At 38.8% G+C, this 18,044-nt stretch overlaps 3 protein-coding genes and 1 long non-coding RNA gene across 4 annotated transcripts; 2 read left to right on the plus strand and 2 right to left on the minus strand.

The window, feature by feature from the left end:
- The first annotated feature begins 366 nt into the window (after positions 1–366).
- On the plus strand, positions 367–1,961 carry LOC143736320 (uncharacterized). The gene is made up of 5 exons (XM_077227061.1): positions 367–415; positions 836–1,174; positions 1,353–1,646; positions 1,765–1,878; positions 1,954–1,961. The coding sequence occupies exons 1-5, from the start codon at positions 367–369 to the stop codon at positions 1,959–1,961; spliced, it is 804 nt and encodes a 267-aa protein (XP_077083176.1).
- A 9,335-nt stretch (positions 1,962–11,296) lies between these two features.
- On the minus strand, positions 11,297–13,255 carry LOC143735202 (uncharacterized). Its single transcript, XM_077225267.1, has 2 exons — positions 12,149–13,255; positions 11,297–11,577 (listed from the first exon to the last, which is right to left on the minus strand). The coding sequence occupies exons 1-2, from the start codon at positions 13,234–13,236 to the stop codon at positions 11,340–11,342; spliced, it is 1,326 nt and encodes a 441-aa protein (XP_077081382.1). The 5' UTR covers positions 13,237–13,255; the 3' UTR covers positions 11,297–11,339.
- Positions 13,256–13,970: 715 nt separating this feature from the next.
- On the plus strand, positions 13,971–14,728 carry LOC143735376 (uncharacterized). Its single transcript, XR_013203141.1, has 3 exons — positions 13,971–14,319; positions 14,418–14,496; positions 14,683–14,728. It is a non-coding gene; the product is annotated as an uncharacterized LOC143735376 (long non-coding RNA).
- A 207-nt stretch (positions 14,729–14,935) lies between these two features.
- Positions 14,936–17,458, minus strand: LOC143736322 (uncharacterized). The gene is made up of 3 exons (XM_077227062.1): positions 16,730–17,458; positions 15,042–16,331; positions 14,936–14,979 (listed from the first exon to the last, which is right to left on the minus strand). Exons 1-3 carry the CDS (start codon positions 17,019–17,021, stop codon positions 14,936–14,938), a joined length of 1,626 nt encoding a protein of 541 aa, XP_077083177.1. The 5' UTR covers positions 17,022–17,458.
- Positions 17,459–18,044: the final 586 nt, after the last annotated feature.

Here is an 18,044-nt window from a genome sequence, read left to right on the forward strand (position 1 = left end):
CTTTTACCATGAAAAGTGTCCAATATTCCAATATTCTTCTATTTTTCACATATTTAATCAGGCAAGTAATTGTGTGCAATTTGAAAGCATATATAACTATTATTAAACTAAAATTGGAATGACTCTGACACTGTGTCTTTAATTACGTGTGTGTGTGTGTGTGTGTGTGTGTGTGTGTGTGTGTGTGTGTGTGTGTGTGTGTGTGTGTGTGTGTGTGTGTGTGTGTGTGTGTGTGTGTGTGTGTGTGTATGTGTGCGTGTGTGTGTGTATTAGGAGGGTCAGACTCTAGGAAGGACTTGCTCATAAGTCACATTACTTCTGTTGTGTTTGTTTAGATCAGTTGTGCTAGTGTTATTACATCAGAAAATGTTTCACGTGTGTGTTTTGTTCTGTTTGTGCTTCTGCCGTCTGATCGGTAAGTTATAGTTTCTTAAATGTATTCACATTTTAGAGTAATAAACTCGTGCTGTGGTTTAAATTAGATTATTTTCATCTGCTGTGATCAAATCTCTCTTGTTGTTTTTAAATCATTTTATACACTTCTGCAGTAATCATGAACAACTACAAAAGTAATGGAAATTCAGTAAAACAAGTTGTGTTAAATTTATACAGCATATTTAAACTTCTACTTTATGCTGTAATAAACTTTAATTGGTCATGTAATTTTTATTTTGCTCTACAGAAGATAGTTTTAAAACACATTGAAGATCAAATTATTGATTACTTTTCATTTTGTTTCTCTGCTGCTGTTAAAGGTTACAAACTCTCACAAACTGATCTCAGGCTTTCTAAACCAACAACAGCATTAATCTGAAAACATGTTCATGTTCATCAGGTGTGTTTGCTGCCGAAACAAATGAAATACAGTCAGTGTCAGTGATGGAGGGAGATTCTGTCACTCTAAACCCTGATATTACTGAAATACATGAAGATGATGACATGACACTGTGGAAATATGGAACTGAAAAGTATATTATAGCTGAAATCAGTAGAAAATATGGGATCTTCACATATGATGATGTTCCTGATGGGAGATTCAGAGACAGACTGAAGCTGGACGATCAAACTGGATCTCTGATCATTACAAACACCACAACTGAACATACTGGAGTTTATGAACTAGTGATAAGTGGAACGAACACAACATCAGAAACATTCAGTGTTTCTGTCTATGGTGAGCAGAGATGTAATTACTAATTTTCCTCTTGTTTTATTAGCTATTTACATATTGAAATGTTTAATTATGTTATAGTTTTAGAAGACAGACCCAATCACTGCTCATCAACACAATGAACCGAAAATAACAATGTAGATTTATCCCTATTTCTGCTTATTTATTTTATGTTTTCCAGCTCGTCTGCCTGTTCCTGTCATCAGTAGAAACTCTTCACAATGTTCATCATCATCATCATCAAATTGTTCACTGGTGTGTTCATCAGTGTTGAATGTGAGTGATGTGACTCTCTCCTGGTACGCAGGAATCAGTGTATTGTCCAGCATCAGTGTGTGTGATCTCAGCATCAGTCTCTCTCTACCTCTGGAGGTGGAATATCAGGATAAAAACACCTACAGCTGTGTGCTGAACAATCCCATCAGCAACCAGACCACACATCTGGACATCAACACACTCTGTCACACATGTGCAGGTACCACAGCACTGATGATATATGTGTGTATTTACTGACCTGATCTCCGTCTTCTGTTGTAGATCAGACTGATGCATTCACTCACATTAATGACTGTCTCTCTTTTCCTCTCCTTCAGTTCCTCCAGTCTCAGTGTCTCTGATAGTGTTGATCTCTGCTGGATCTCTGATGATTGTTGCAGGATTTGGGATCTTCTGGATCTGCAGGAAATGTAGAAAAATTGACAGGGAAGGCAAGTGTTACTTACTGCTTTTAAACATTATAATAAACAAAACTTTATACCCTAAAATATACTCTAAATATTTAGTCAACTGATAGCCCTAAATATAATCAAAAAAATTATAATTGTCATTATTTTGTAGCTAACACCATTGAGGTTATTTATATGAAAATAAACCAAAATAATATGTGTAGTTAGTGTTTTAAAAAAGACAAAAAAAAAATCCTTCTTTTCTCAAATTGCACCAAAACATTAAAAATACAAAAGCATTCTCCACTTTATGAACATATTTTTGTGCATTTAATGCATGTGTAAAGATGCAGCTGCGGTGCTAAAGTTAAAATATGTTATTGATTACTTTTTTTTTACTTGTTAAGCACCAATTTCACCATACAATGCATTTGACTTAAATGTCCTGCCTGGGTTTGATTTATAAATTATGTGTAAAAAAAAATGTCTCTCTAAATTTGAAGTGATAGTTCACTTTAAATTTAGTCGAATTTCATTTGTTAATGTCATTGTTTTTTAAAAACGGCTGTGTTAAACGTTTAATGAAATGTGTGCATTCATTGCTTTAACTTTGACGGCCATAATAATAATAAAACATGCTGAAAGAAACATATCGAATTGAGTTTTGTTGTTTTAATGCATCTATTATTGTTTGAAACAGTTGAGACTCACGAAGACGAGATCACTTACGCTGACCCAGCTTTCTACAAAAGAAACGCACAGAAATCAGTAAGACAATGTATTATTCATGTATGTTGTGTTTCTCTGTCATTTCAGCAGTGAGTCAGATGCAATTGTGTTTTTGACTGTATAATAATTCATCACACACAACAGCACCAAATCAGATTGTTGAGTGCGCATCGCAAGATTTCAGTTCAACTCGCTCGATCCGTATATATAAAAAAAAATCTCACCGTTTGCTTCATGTAAAATCTTACTTTTAATCCAGACTCGTAAATAAATCAAACAAATAAAACAAAAGAAACAAAATATAATCTTAAATCCTAAATATCACGGATGCGGTATTCTCACCCCAAGGCGTCACTAAAATGACAATTTTGACCATGCTTCAATATTCGACGCTTTAGGCACCCTTAAGCGTCAGTTACATGACGCGATCCTAGGGCGTCATCTTACTGACGCTTTACCTAAGCGTCAGTTAGATGACGCGGGTAGGTTTAGGTCTGGGGTAGGGTTAGGATTAGATAGCGTCATCTAACTGACGTTAAAGGTAAAGCGTCAGTAAGATGACGCCCTAGGATCGCGTCATGTAACTGACGCTAAAGGGTGCCTAAAGCGTCGAATATTGAAGCATGGTCAAAATGATTCCCAAGGCGTCAGTTTCATGACGCCTAGGGATGAGAATGGGCTGTAAAGAAAGCTGTGCGACTCCACTCTATTTCCTAAAGGGACGCACCACTGCATCATTTACAGTCATAATTCTTAAAGGGCCAGTGCACAATTTTAATATATAACATTTCAATTTAAAAATAGAGAATATTTATCTAATTAGTACACATAAATAAAGTTTACAATCAAAACACAAATATTCAAATACTGAAATGCAACACATAATATGCAATAATTGTACACCGAACATAAGCAAAATTAGGCTCCTACATGGATGTTTAATAAAACACGATTATTGATGCAAGAAAAAACATGTTATTTTCCTATTGTGTTGTTTGGATCACATCACAGATTACATTTTTAGCAAGTAATTAGTCATTTGAAATGGAACACATTTTTACAGCAACCGAGAAACTGAAAGACTGCAGGACCTCTAAACTTCATCTACAAAGGATCATAATTACATTAAGGAAAACATTTAAACAATGTAACTTAATAAATTTAAGTTCTTGGATTAACATGTTAGCAAAACCGGTTGAGAACCATTGATATAGAAGATGTTGTTTGATTTAATTTCCTCAAGATGCTTAAGTTTGCATGCAGTGCTGATAAATGTTATTAGAAAAAACTAAATACGGTATCTATATAAAACTATATTTCTTGTGTTGTGTTTTTACAGAAAGTTCAAGAGGAGGATCATGTGGTTTATGCACCTCTCACAATGAGAAGATGAACTAACTTCAGTATTTTTATAAGTACAAGACTCAACTGTGTGACCTGCGTCGAGTCCGAGTCTATGGTTGAGTTTTTGGTGAGAATCGCCATATTGTATCAGGATATCCCAGCAGACGTAGAACAGGATACAAATATAAAGTATTAAATGAAGGTATCTCCTAAAAACTTCAAACATACTTGCCTTTTAACTTATTAAATCATATGGTTCATTGGAGCATTTCATATTTGACTTTTAAAGTCATAAATGGATAATGCGTGTAAATCTCATGGAAAACAATAGATGTAAAACACTCATGAACACTGTGGTCTCATGTATTCACATCTGAACAGAAATGTGGTTTGATCTGCTAGATGGATGGACAGCTTGTTCATGAGAATGTTTCTTCTGCTGGACGTGTGTGTTTGATGTCAGTTTGTGATCGTGTCTCTCTGAGGTGTGAATAGTCTTTGAATAGCCTGTGGTTGAAGGGCTTTTTCCATTCCTGCTCACATGAAACCATTGACTTTTGCTCTACAGAAAACCTGCTTTACTACAAAATACTAAACTCAGCACTGGTTTTTAACAAAAAAAAGTGATATTACTGTGAAAATTGAAAATATCATATACTTTGTGTGAGTGATGATCTATACTCATGCGCGATCCACTAAACACTGGACGTCAGATAGACGTGCAGATCATATTGGGTCCGTCGGTCCATGACCAATTCTGGACATCTAGTCAACGTCCAAACTAGATCCACTATTTGGACGTTCAACCATGACCCAACTTGGACGTCATGTTGACGTTTAACATTTGACGTTGAACTGGGTCATTTTTTTGGAGCTCATTTGGACATCTATTACAGGTGCAGGAAATATATATGATTAATATGCAATATTTTTTTTATTTACAAATATCAACATTGTTGTTATCAACATAATTAATGCATATGAATACAGATTATTTATAATTATTTAAGATCATTTTGACAAAACATTTGATTTTCTCAGCAGCAGGTGATAACTGGAGACACATATTAAGGTGTAATGCTGTAGCTCAAACAGTAGAGCGTTGTCGCTTGCAATCCCAAGATCATGGGTTCGATTATCAGGGAAAACAATGGAATAGCAATGTAAATGTGTAATGCAATGTAAGTCACTGTGGATAAAAGTGTCTGCCAAATGCATAATTGTAAATACATGGTACAGAAAACATGTCCTCCACCCTTTTGAAACATGGGACTACAGTTATAGAAGTTATAGAAGATACAAAATTTGATGTTGAAAAGACGTCCACAAACGACCACATTTGGTCCCACCGACGTCAACATTAGACGTGCAAAAGACGTCGAATAAAGACATTGCCTGGCGTTACAAAACAACCCCTTCAGTGGACCGAATTGGGCGTCCAAAAATTACATAGAAAAGACGTCACATTGCGCAGTGGGATCGTGCAGTAAAGCAGTGCGGCGCACTCAGGAAAAAAGGTACAAAAGACAAAAGCTGTCACTGGGGCAGTAGCTTTTCAAAAAGTACACCATTGAACCTTATTTACACATTGGTACCTAAATGGTTGAAAAGGTACCACCCCATTGACTGCTTGTACATTTATTTCTAAGAGTAGTTTCAGTAGTTATTTACAGATCTAGCAAGAGTTATTACTAAGCAGAATTAATCTTGATAATTTTGGTTTTCTTATAGGTCATATCATTTTTCTGCCAGTGTCTGGGTAATTTTAAGAATAAATGCAATGTATGACTTACAATTTATGATTTATGTTTGATGGTTGTTCATTTATTTCGTTTTCATCAGTATGGACGAGAAACTAACTAAACGCTGCAGACAATCTTGATTTTTCTAGTAGCATAACAGTGGTCCTGTCCACAGATAAAACATACAGGTAGAAATTTATAGAGTAAGATCAAGATCATAATTAGATAGAAAATCTCACCTTGATAGTTGTAAAGTCCAGATGCAGTTATGACAGCTCAAGATATCCACTCCAGCTCCAGTTCTGTAGGATGATGACGACGAATCAGGGAACAAAACGCGGGTGTGGGGTGAAGAAGTGTTGATCCTTTTAGATAAATTAATATCCCTAATTAGCAAATATGTGGTTAGTGCAGTGTTCTGGTGGATGTGAAAATGCTACCTGTTTAGTAGGCTACCTAGGGTGCTCTGAGTGGTTGTTTACTAGAGCCCACATCTCTGTGCTATTCTCAGTCTCTGTGATCTTCTGGTTTGATGTCTCTTTTCCTCCTTCAATGTGCATCTGAGGGACTTTTCACCTGATTCATCATCTGCAGTCAGGTGAAAAAATCTTAAGTCTGGTCACTTAAATTAATACTTCTCCTCTACAACACGTTATTTTAGGAATCATTCTTGTCCGCAGCACAGGACTGAAACTGTTTACACACTGATGAGAAAATCGTTGTTTTTTTTTCAACTTCTAAGAAAAGTGACTTGAAGTCAGATTTAATTTCATGCAGAAGACAATGGCGCCAAGATGACGTCACGTGAACACGGATTCATCCAGGGAGATGTACCAGTCTATGAGATGTACACATGAACATTCATGTTTTATCAAATAAAAAAAAAATTGTCAAAGTTCTTTGTGTTGACAATAGTGGTGGGCGATATGGCAAAAATATCCGGTTTTTTGTCTCCCATTCTTTTTTTTCATATTTTGTTACTTTGTATGGCTTTGTTTTTAAAATAGGGAAATTAATTTAGATGTAATGCTCAGTCACTTGCAAAATAGTAACATGAAAGAGAATCGTGATACAACCGTGAATCGTGATTTTCCTAAAAGAAATCATGCAATTATATGTTTGCCATATCGCCCACCCCTTGCTGGAACTAAAAGAAAGTAGATATTTGAACACTCTCAGAAATAACTATGACAATACTTGACCACTAGAGGGATTCATATATTCCCACCCAGAATAAATGTGGTATTTTCTGTCACGCATCATTACTACTACTTATATGGGTTATTAATATTCACTTTTTGAAAAAAAAAAAAAAATCCATTGCCTATCCATAGAGCGATTGAACATGGTAATTATATTTCTCCACAAAATAGTACAGTTATTGTTCCTATTACTGTATACAATTATAATTTGAGATCTTCAAAGAGTGTAAAAGAATTTATAAATAAATTGTCAATTATTTTTTAAGTCACTCATGTATTATTCAATTTCACTATAATAACGGTTGCTGTTTCCCATGCTCTTTATTATTATTATTATTATTATTATTATTTGAAGAACAACATCCCACACAATGTGTCCTTGATCACCTTATTTTTCAGGTAAGAACAGGTGTGGCTGCATTTGTAATTGGTAGTGGTCTTCCAGTTATTTTTAGCTGTATAAAACAGGTTGTTATGCTGCTTGATATTAAAAACTGTTGTTTCTTACCATATTATTTTAATGTTTTGTCTTAGTAATTATAAACATGCTGGTTGGTAAACAGTTTAAAGTTCACTGAACTTTTATATATTATTCTTGTTGTTTCCCTATAGTGGCTAATAAATCAGAGTCTGACACATTCACAGAAAACACCTTACTTCTGCGTTGAAAAATAAGGAGGATAAGTTGTCTGATGTTTAAATTAACACATAAAGTGTGTACCACAAGCAGTATGCATACTGCGTTAGACCACCATCTAGTGTCCAAACTAGGAATTTACTATTCAAAGAATGTTCATTGGATGTTTTTAATGGAATTTATAGCTTTGGAGCAGTTTAGCAAATTACAGTATTTTGGCTCTGACATGACAAAACATTTACATGATAAAACAGGCATCGCGATACACTTCTAAATGAGCGGTCCAGAGTGATTTTCCCAGCGCTTTTCCTCACTCTGGATGAGTACAGTTCTTGGAGAGTGGGGAGAGGTGTGTACCAGTGATTCTCTCATCAGTCCGGACTATCCGCTGTAGTCTTCTGAGGTCTGACTGGTAGCTGAGCAGAATCAGACAGTTACAGAAGTGCAGAGGACAGACTCAATAATGTTAGAGAACTGTATTAAGAGCTCCTGTGGCAGGTTGAACTTCCTCAGCTGGAGAAGACAGTGCAACCTCTGCTGGGCCTTTTTCACAATGGAGTCAATGTGACTGTCCCAATTCAGGCACAGGGACCTAAATGTCTCCACTGCTGCCACAGTGCTGTTCATAATGGTGAGTGGGAGAGTGCTGGGATGTTTGTTGATGGTTGTTGTCACTGCACCAGACAGCCAGCTCTTTAACCTACTGTCTGTAAGCAGATACATGAGGCCGATAAGTAGCCTGGTTAAAACCAGACCCTTCTCAGTCATAACTGAGTTAGGGTCTGGTGAAGGTTCATTCACAGCTCACTTCCAAAGGGGCGTCACCAACGGACGTCACTCAAATGCCTCTGGGCGCATTTGGATAGACCTACAACCAATCAGATTGATCGTAATCTTGTAAAGCCCGCCTCAACGTTTGTGATTGGTGCCTCGATTTGGAAACGGACGTCACTCAAATGCCTCTGGGCGCAATTGGATAGGCCTACAACCAATCAGATCGATCGTCATCTTTTAAAGCCCGCCTCAACGTTTGTGATTGGTGCCTCGATTTGGAAAGATTGGAAATGAGCTTGAAAGGGCTCTTCGCCAGACTAACTTGCAGAGCAAATCTAAATTTGCCAGAAGTTCGTCTGGGTTTTCCCAGGCTAGCCGAAAAGTGGTGTTGTCTGCAAACTTCAGGAGCTTGACAGAGAGGTCTTTGGTAGTGCAGTTGTTCGTGCACAGGGAGAACAGCAACTCTTGTTCCACTTTTCAAAACAGACTGCATTGAATTCACAACCAGCAAATGGAAGAATTGATAAACAATATTGGTGCTGAGTTTGAAAATGTATAAGATGTATTGATTCCACCTGGGTGGAGAGCTATAGGAAATCTGTATAAAAATATTGTTTGAGAGCTGGACCGGCAGTTGTGTTTCTGCAGACCAACTCGGTTTTGTTCCTTGTAATTGTAGCAGGGTGAAGTGTACCCTGGTTGTTTATTGGCCGGTATCAACTCTCGAATTACCAGTCTGATTCTCTAACCATTAGGCCACGACTGCCCACTGCTAGAGCATCTTCTAGTATCATAATCAGAAATCAGCTACATATATTAAAATTACAGTTAATTAAACACTGGGTTCATATTGTTAAGGACTGAGTTGAACAGCTAGTTGCCTTGAGTAATGGTCAAAAGGTGAATCCTTTGATAATTACACTTTCTTACATTGATCCTCAGTTGTATAATATTGATTGAACTGATTAATGGCTCCATCTGGTGTGTTTTTGAAGAACAGCATCATCACTGTGAGCTCAACAAGAAACACTATTATTGTGATGATATGCGTGACCCATCAGGATGTGCTTCCAACACTAGATTTACATGAGTTAGGGCTGTAAGTCAGGGCTTAGGCTCTACAGTGTAAACATGATTATTCAAAGTATGATTTTGAGTGCAAGAAAATACTATTTAATTCTTTCTACTTCAAAATTTCACATTAACCCTTTCGCACGTACGAATCACACCGGTGTGATCAGTCTAGGCTGGTCCCTGGAGCGTACGATCACACCGGTGTGATTAGAACGGTCAGTGCATCACGTGATCAACTGCTAAATTCAAATGTGCTTTTGCGCGTTGTTTGGCGTTGAGCCAGAGACAGGCTCGCTCAGAGCTGTCATATATCACAACTTTTCAGTGTTTTCAACCACATAATGTTTATTTTAGGTTCCAGACATATAAGTACTAAAAAAACAATACATTTAGAGTTCGTAAAATACACACTGATGTCAAAGGAAGAGGCAATAATAATCCTTTCCATTATAATTAGTTTTATTCATATCAGATACACATTGTGTAAGTAACTTTAAAGTTTACTCTATTCTTCTCCCAGTTCACCAGCCACTTACTTGTATGTATTTCGGGAGAAGTGGGTGAATTAACGTTTTGTAAATCCAACCGATCCGATTCTCTGAACTGCGTCTGCGGCACAAACTAAGATGGCGGCGCCCACCGCGCATACAGCTCAACTAACGCGATCGTTATAAAGGTGTTTAAACAACAAAACACTTCCACTTGCATATATTTGACAACCGGAATATCAGATATTTCATGCCATATCTAACAAATTTGTGAATATTTTGAATAAAAAAGGAAATATGACATATAGGCAGCGGGCCAAGTCCGTCTATCTCGTTTAGTTTTCAATTTGATAGATCTCCTCCAGGGAACTGGTTAATTTTTTATAACTGGCTAAATAAATTGTTGTTGAGCACATTACTGCTTGTTTCCAACGTCAATTGTTGCACATTAAAAATATAACGTAATATAATTTCGCTAGCTAACCACAAAATGTTAGCCGGAGTAAGAACCAATCAAAGCTTGTGTTGTTACCTTGTCAACTTGAGTTGACCAATCACGTCATTACTTGAACCGGTGCCCGAAGCCCCGGATGTGAACTGACCGCCGCTCTGAACTCGCTCTCGCTTCCACTCTGCTGCCAGACAGGAAATAATAAACTTTTTTTTCCCCGTCTCCGAAAGGACGTAACTTCTCCGTTGTTTTGCCTACAGTGTATGGCTGCACCACACATCGTGGAAACGGTAGGTAACTGATTAGCACTAGCATTATCCGAAACATTGTAAAAAGTCTGAATGCATGGGTCTTGGCACATGTTCGCCGTCAAAATAGCTAACTTAATTTACCGCTATCAGTATTTGTACAACTAATGTAAGCAAAGTACTGGATGCTACACGTGGGTAATGTTAAGCTATTTGTTGTTTTAAATGTAGCATTCGGCAAGTTGGCTAGCTTTAGCACCTGAAGTATGTTAACTTAGTATGGTAGGATTAGCTTTTTTTTCTGTGGATACCGCAAGCTAATTATTTATTTAACTTTGTGTTTGGCTTTATTGTTGTAAAGAGTTTAGCAAGGGCATATTAGCATTTGTCTTAAAATGTTGATTATGACGCTGAAGTTTTTTTTTTTTTTGTCGTCCAGAAGAAGATATAATTAAGATTTAAAGTTTTTTTTCCATTGTTCATCCCCTTCCGTGTAGACTTGCTGTATGAAGTGAAGCTTATGTACTGTGACAGTGTTTCCCAAACATCTCCAGGAGTAAGTTACACCTTGTCCTGCCTTTTTTAGACATCTACCTGCTCCAACACACCTGGAACTGTTTGGAGCCCCTCCTCCTTCTCCTCACACTTTGAAAACCCCTGAGTTAATTATCAATGGCTAACTAGGGCTATTTAGTGAATTAACAAGACCAGACAAAAATGAACTTGAACCAGATTAACTTTATTAGTGTCATGTTATCTAAAGATGCACTTAGGCCATGGCTGCACGCTCACAACAATGTTGTGTGTTGCGTCTTTAGACAGCATTGGAGCAGTTCCTACATAGACACATGTCTGTGCATGGTAGCTGGTGCTTTCTACATGTGCAGTTTCCCCCCACACATTGTAATGCTTTGCACTGGCAATGCACAAACTCCAAGACACTTTTTGGTGCTGGTGGAAGTGTCATCCAATGAACTGCATAGAATTCCCCCTCGATCCTCCATCCATGCTGCATTGGGGGAGGTATGTCTGGCAGGCTTTGCAAACTTCTCCTGTAGAACAGAGGAATAGAAAGTATTTTGGTATTCCAGTATAAGGTCAGGCAGACATGTACTGTATTTTTGATACATGTATGTAAAATATGTATTTGAAATACAAAATAGTATTTTTGAAATTTGAATTTGACGGGCCTCATAAAAATGGCTATGTAATGTTTGTAATTTTTGTCCCTCTCTTTGATTGGACAACAGAAAATTTGGTGTATTTTTTGACATGGCTACAGTCATCTAGTTTGCTAAAATAATCCCCATTATGATACAGTGCTTCTCAAAGCAGATTTGTAACGTGTTTTTAAGCAGTAAAGAGCTGTCAATTATGATCAAATGTTGCTTTGGAAACACATTTTAGTATTTTTAAAATATAAAATACTGGTTATTTTGATACATGTCATGGTTGCTGTAATTTGTATTTTTATTTATATACCTTTACAGCTTGAGTATTTTGTATCTTATTTCAAAATACATTTTGATGTATTTTTGCCCATCCCTGAGTAACATTGGAATTCTTGGTATCGCTTGTTCTTACAGTACTTATTAGTTATTTTTCTGTTCCTAGGTTCTGTACCTGTGTATAGCAGCCTGGTAGTTTGCTCGCTGAATGTGAAGGTGAAGGGAGTCCTTATTTGGAGGAAGACTTCTCTCCAAACATTTCCCTGATTTGAACATTTGCCACCTTGCCTTGTTGACATCCGTTATACCCTTCTGATCATAGAGCTTGCATGTGAATGCTTCTACTGCCTCGTAGAGCTCTGGTGGTACAGTGAAAGCTGTGCCCATTTTTCTGAATGTATCACAGTGTTCACGATTAGACAGGAGTGTCTTGACTGTCTTCACCTTTCCTATTCCATACAGGGAACTCACTGTATCACAGCCAGAGAAGCAATGCAGACCAATCAGCGCATCACACACTACTTCTCCTAGTTGGTCATGGATCCTTTTAACTTCAACTGTGCGAGTGTTGACTCCTTTTCCAGTGTGAAAGTACAGATGAGCCCCAACCTCTTTGTAAAAAGCAAGGGCCAGAACAAACACATCAGTGTCAGGACTTCTGATGACTATATGTCTGCTGTAATTAGCAGCATGTGCACAGTGTAGCAGAAGTCGGGTGTCTGCCTCTTCCTGTACTGTGAACAGATCTGGCATTGGTAAGACTTGCAGATCAGCTGTATTTTGTCTTTTTCTTAGAGCATGGCACTCTCCTCCATGTCCAACGATTAAAGTGAGGTCATCCATCAGATAATTTCCGGATTTGCACCATCTCTCAAAGAAAAACTGTAGGAGATTTTCTTTGTTTTCACCACATGCCAAGAACTTTACCCATTGCTTTGGTGTCCTTTGTTCTTCAGAATATATTTTGGTGAGTTGAGAGCCCTTCACAGCACGTCGATCTCGTTCTGCATTCTTGATGCTCATGGTTTTGTAGGTGTCCGGTACAAAATGCACTACCTTGGACTTGCTTGCTTTAGCCACACTGACAATCAACCTCAGAGCACTGTCTGCAAACATCCCAAATGTTGCTTGAGGTTTCATGACTTGCACAAGTGCCATAGCATCCCACACCCAAGTTGAACCCTCTGGAATGTTGTCCACTGTCGCCGGTGGGTTGACCTCTGCTTCCAGAGAGTGCATCAGCTTTGCTTTGTCGGTTTTCATGAGGGAACCGTCATAATAAGCCAGTGATGCGGGTAAGGGGCCTAAACTATATACAAGCATCTCACTCATGTCAATCGTTCTAGAGGTTCCAATTACAATTAGTCTGGCGAACAGATCACAGTCTGCTTTTAGGGCTATCTCTCTGCCTCTTGCTTTTGTTACATTTGTAGTTGCAGTGTCTTTGAAGGTCTTGAGCTTCATTTTTTTCATTGGTTCATAGATTCCTGCCTCATCAGTTTGTAGCCTCTTTTCACAAAAATCTAAAAAGGCTTTCTCACCTCTCTCTTTTGCTTCATGCAGATCTGTGAAAATGCGCTCTGATGCTACATGACCTGATGTGATGTGGTAAAGGACCTCTCTGTCTATGGAAGGATCAAATGGATTAATCATGTTCTGAATGGTGGATATGATATTCTTTACATCCTTCTTGTCACATTCTCTTCGCGCATCATCTAGTTCCGCTCGTTGCCTTGTTGTGGTGTTGTGTCCAGCCATGTCTCTGCACCCCATAGTGATGGCTGCGCGCTCATGTTGTGTGAGTGTCCATCTATGAACTGCGCTTTTGTTGAGTGAAAACCCAGTTAGTCCACCTTTTGTTTTGGAGTCACGGTTTGCTGTCTGCTCAATCACTTGGTCACATGCAGTATAAGCGAAGCCATAGGTCTGCTGTCTCTGGGCAACAAAATCTCCTGATTGGAGCTGGTGGTTTATGCTAGGATGAGGGTCCCCTAAACTGATCATCTCCATCCAGTATGTTGATAGGTATCGGGCATAGTTGATCCTGTCATAAGAGAAGAACCATGGCAAAATGGAACGGACACTTGACAGATGGAGACTCCAATTTGCCTCTCGCGTTCCTCTGATGAAGAGGAGAAGGTCCTCAACCATCGATATGTATGTGCTCCAAAAGTGGAATGTCTTGTTGGTGGTGTTGTCTTTGATAAAATTTTCATACCCTCTCATAACTGTCAAGAAGTTCCCAGACATTACCAAAACATCAAAGTCTTCACCAGGGAAGGCTGTCTGCAGATCAGCAGCTATCTTCATAGCAGCTTCACGGTCATCTTCTGAAAGGATGTCAAGGTATGCCTGCCAGCGGAGTCTTTGAAGTGCCTCACACATTAACTTGTGGGTACGCATGCTTCTGTTGTACTGATGTCCAGTTATGACTCCTCCTATAGATCCTGCTGCAACAACTTCAGCTTCAATGATGACATCTTGAAATCCTGCGTCCCCAAAGCGCTTCCCAATACAGGACAGGTATGCCATGGCTGTATGAAATTCCCCCATTCTCAGGACTAGTCGTTCCATAAATGTGGTGTTCATCCAACGAATTTCTTGTGCTTTTGCATATATGGCCTGATCCATTACCAACACAATTTCATTCAGCTCCAGTTTGTCTGCTATTTCTATTGAACGAGTGAGGATGGTGTGTACTGTGTCTAGGTCTGTTGGACTGGCGTCAATGACGGGCAGGTAACCAATGTTAGACTGCTGTCGAACCGTACCTCTCTGTAGCTGTGTATTGTGACCAGTCCATCCAGGTAAAATAATGCCATGGACTTCTTGAGTCTTCATGAAAAAGTAGGCACCATCCAGTCTTCGTGCAGTGTCCTGTGTATACATGTATTTCTCCTGTCCCAGTTCAACTTCTGATCCAAAAGGTTTTGGACCGGTCCTCTTTCCTCTAATGTAGGTGTCAATATGGGCGTGAGGTGGTTGAAGAGACCTTTTCCTTGTTCTCTGCAGAGATACTATCTCATAAGTAGACACACCACAGGTAATTGGCCTCTGAATTACAATACCATTTGTGCTATGTGTTGTTCCCTTTCCAGATAGTGTTTCTTCACCAAAGTCGTTGTTGTCCCATACAAGAGTTGCTTGAACTTGAACTGTAATGTTTGGTGGGATGTATGTATCACCTCTTTGCAATTGCAGCTCTGCTAGAGCGGTGTCATGTTCCAGTACTTGTGAGTTGGAGGAACAGTGCCCTAGACCATTCAGTATTCCTATCAGCTGAGCTGATCCTGTCGTATGTCGTACAGCCATGGCTAAGGAGGAATGCTTTGGCATGAGCCAGCGTCCTCTCATTGTAAGATTCATGATATCCTGACACAATGACACAATCTTCAGATTGTTCTCCACACTAACATTGGCACACAAACCATCAGTTCTAAATTCTGTAGTCATACCTGTTGTCCAAGACAGGACATTGTATAATTCATTTGGTACCAGATTTGAGGCAGTGTCCATCTGAAGGTCTTGCGCTGTGGGTGGCCATGGCAGTTTAGGAGTAGTTTTGCACTTGGTCTCTATAATCTCCCTGAGTGACATGGCTGCATGATACAGAAGTCTTGAGTCTTTTGTTCCTTGCCCTGCTCCAATATGACTTGGTTCTGTGTCCTCTTCTGTGTCATCTTCACTATGGTCTGATGATGATGGCTGTGTAGCTTCATCATGGATTACTTCATCAGCAGTTAAATCATCAACATACACTAAATAATTTCTTGAGGATTTCAGAAATCTCAAAAATGGATGAGACTTTTGAAGTCTGGCTTTTAAGGAAAAAGCTTTGTAAGATGAAATGTCAACACCTTCTTTTTCCTTAACTATTTTCTTAAAAAGGCCATTTAGCCAGGACAGCCTTAACACCTCACGGTTTCTCAGCAACCTCTCTTCCACCACTGACTTGCAGAAATGGGTGTAACCTGCCTGATATGGATTGCTTTCTGGATTTCCCTCTCGAGGAATTTTGGGCAGATGTCTTGTATAACGTCTGTAGCAGCTCAAATGATACATAGCCTCTGAAGCTACAAGATCCCTCCCACGTATGTGCATTAGTAGACTTTCATCCCTCCGTTCCTCTGCAGCAAGAAGTAGCTTACCTGCAGTTAGTGTTTCACACTGAGCAAGTTTTTCTTTTGACCTTTTTCTGCTGTGACTGTCAGTTATGTATTGGTTCTTTCTGCATATGAGGCATCCAACAGGCAGGAGATGGGAAGCTCTTTTTGGGAGGCTTGGGCCATCTGATGCAGAACGCAAAACCCGAACCTTGGATGGAGTGTCATCATCGACTTCCTCTGGCAGCAGTTGGGCTTCATCTACATGGTTATGGGACACCAGGTAGAGGACATAACAAAGGGGAAAAATAATGTGTTTATGAAAGGTGGTTACTTTTAATCTAGTAATCTCACTGTTTAGAATACCATGTAATGACTTTGTTTCAAATAAAACATTCATTAAAAAAAATGACTTTTGTGTTCAGTTCTTTGTCAACCTTACACTATTCACTGTAATCTTATATTGAATCTATGCTTTTTGTCCTTGTTAAATGACCATCTTTTAAATAAAAATTTTAAGATACAAAGTGTTCAAAAATGTACATTAATTAAAAATCACATTTTTACACTAAGTACAATACACACATGCATAGCCTGCATGACGCACCAATACACAATTATTTTAATAGAGAATTGATGGATTTGATACATACCTTCAGTATCTTTGGCTGCCTTTTCTCTCCTCCTACATGCTCTTGCAATGTGATCTTTATTGGTGAAGAGCATGTAGCATTCCCTATGGAAGCCCACATTAACTGGCACATCTTGATCTCTCCAGGTTTCTGTTAGGTTAAATGTTGCTATGGCTTTTTCAGCTACGAAACTCTCAGCAGTGTTGAGGTTAACCCATTTCTGGGCACACTGAACAAATGATGCCCAACTTGTTTCAGAAAACGAAGTTATTGGGCTTTTTGCCTTAGAAGCAACATGTATACAACACTTCATATTGTCCTATTTGTGGTGTTGTTTTGCGGTCTATGTAAATTAATTAAGTGACAGTCTTCTCACGGTAAGTGCACAATGTATAATATCGCTCGTTGTAGACAAAAAGAATAAAAAAGCCTATTTAAATACCAGGATTTAGTTATAAAGAGCAATGTTACGGTATCAACAATGCTGGTTGTCAGGGAGACGTGACAGGTTGTCAAGGAGACGGGTGATTTGTTTACGTTTTCTGACGCTACTATTTAGTAGTTCTACAAATTTGCCCGTTTAAAAATTTAAGGGTTTAAATCGATATCTTCATCAAATGTGCACAAATCAACTTTGGAAACAATGCTTACACTACTTATAAGAATTTTTACATGCCATTTGTAAACAAATTACTTAGTTCCCTGGCAGGGATCAGTGAAATTCAGAATTTCGGGGTCCGGCCCACGGCCTAATAAAAGCAGATCATCATTCATTCAGCTCTGTTGTTGCTGCGGTGTGTCACGTGACAAGCAATGACGCGTCACCATGGAAACCATAAAGTGACACATTCTAAATAACGGTCGCCTAGAAAAACTCACGCTGGGGGGTCAGCCAGAATATTTTAAACTCACGTGTGAAAGGGTTAATTCAATATGTTACTCTCCTATTGTGCCATGTGTAATTATTTGTGAAATTTGGTAGCAATTTCCATTGTACCAACTACTGCATCATGATGTGATGTGATAGCGGAAACATACACTTTCAGGGTGGAGGGAGACCGCCTTCACTCAGTCTCTTCTAACAGGAAGGAAAACTTCACACTTTCACTCATCAGACCAACATACAAAGGAGATAAAGGAGACAAAGGAGATCAGAGTTGCTAAAAGAAGCTAGTTTTCATCCAACGACCCATCATCAGTCTGGACTGGCCTGAGGAACATCACCAACTACAAGTCACCACCCCCCCCCCCGATCTGTGGACAATCAACACCTGGCTGATGATTTAAACTCATTTTATTGCAGGTTTGAAAAGCCCTCATTCACACCACACACCGG

The sequence above is a fragment of the Siphateles boraxobius genome, unplaced genomic scaffold, assembly GCF_051911475.1.
Source record: "Siphateles boraxobius isolate OS27281-9 unplaced genomic scaffold, OSU_SipBor_1 13, whole genome shotgun sequence".
NCBI lineage: Eukaryota > Metazoa > Chordata > Actinopteri > Cypriniformes > Leuciscidae > Siphateles > Siphateles boraxobius.

Excerpts from the sequence above, each read along its gene's own strand:
- LOC143736320 (XM_077227061.1), top strand. The coding sequence starts at position 367 with ATGTTTCACGTGTGTGTTTTGTTCTGTTTGTGCTTCTGCCGTCTGATC. Across the intron at positions 416-835 it reads GTGCTTCTGCCGTCTGATCG|GTGTGTTTGCTGCCGAAACA; the intron begins GTAAGTTATAGT and ends CATGTTCATCAG. Across the intron at positions 1,647-1,764 it reads ACTCTGTCACACATGTGCAG|TTCCTCCAGTCTCAGTGTCT; the intron begins GTACCACAGCAC and ends CCTCTCCTTCAG.
- LOC143735202 (XM_077225267.1), bottom strand. The coding sequence starts at position 13,236 with ATGAAAACCGACAAAGCAAAGCTGATGCACTCTCTGGAAGCAGAGGTC. Across the intron at positions 11,578-12,148 it reads TACCAGGCTGCTATACACAG|GAGAAGTTTGCAAAGCCTGC; the intron begins GTACAGAACCTA and ends TCTGTTCTACAG.
- LOC143736322 (XM_077227062.1), bottom strand. The coding sequence starts at position 17,021 with ATGAAGTGTTGTATACATGTTGCTTCTAAGGCAAAAAGCCCAATAACT. Across the intron at positions 16,332-16,729 it reads GGCAGCCAAAGATACTGAAG|CCCAACTGCTGCCAGAGGAA; the intron begins GTATGTATCAAA and ends ATGTAGATGAAG. Across the intron at positions 14,980-15,041 it reads AACAACACATAGCACAAATG|AGAACAAGGAAAAGGTCTCT; the intron begins GTATTGTAATTC and ends GTATCTCTGCAG.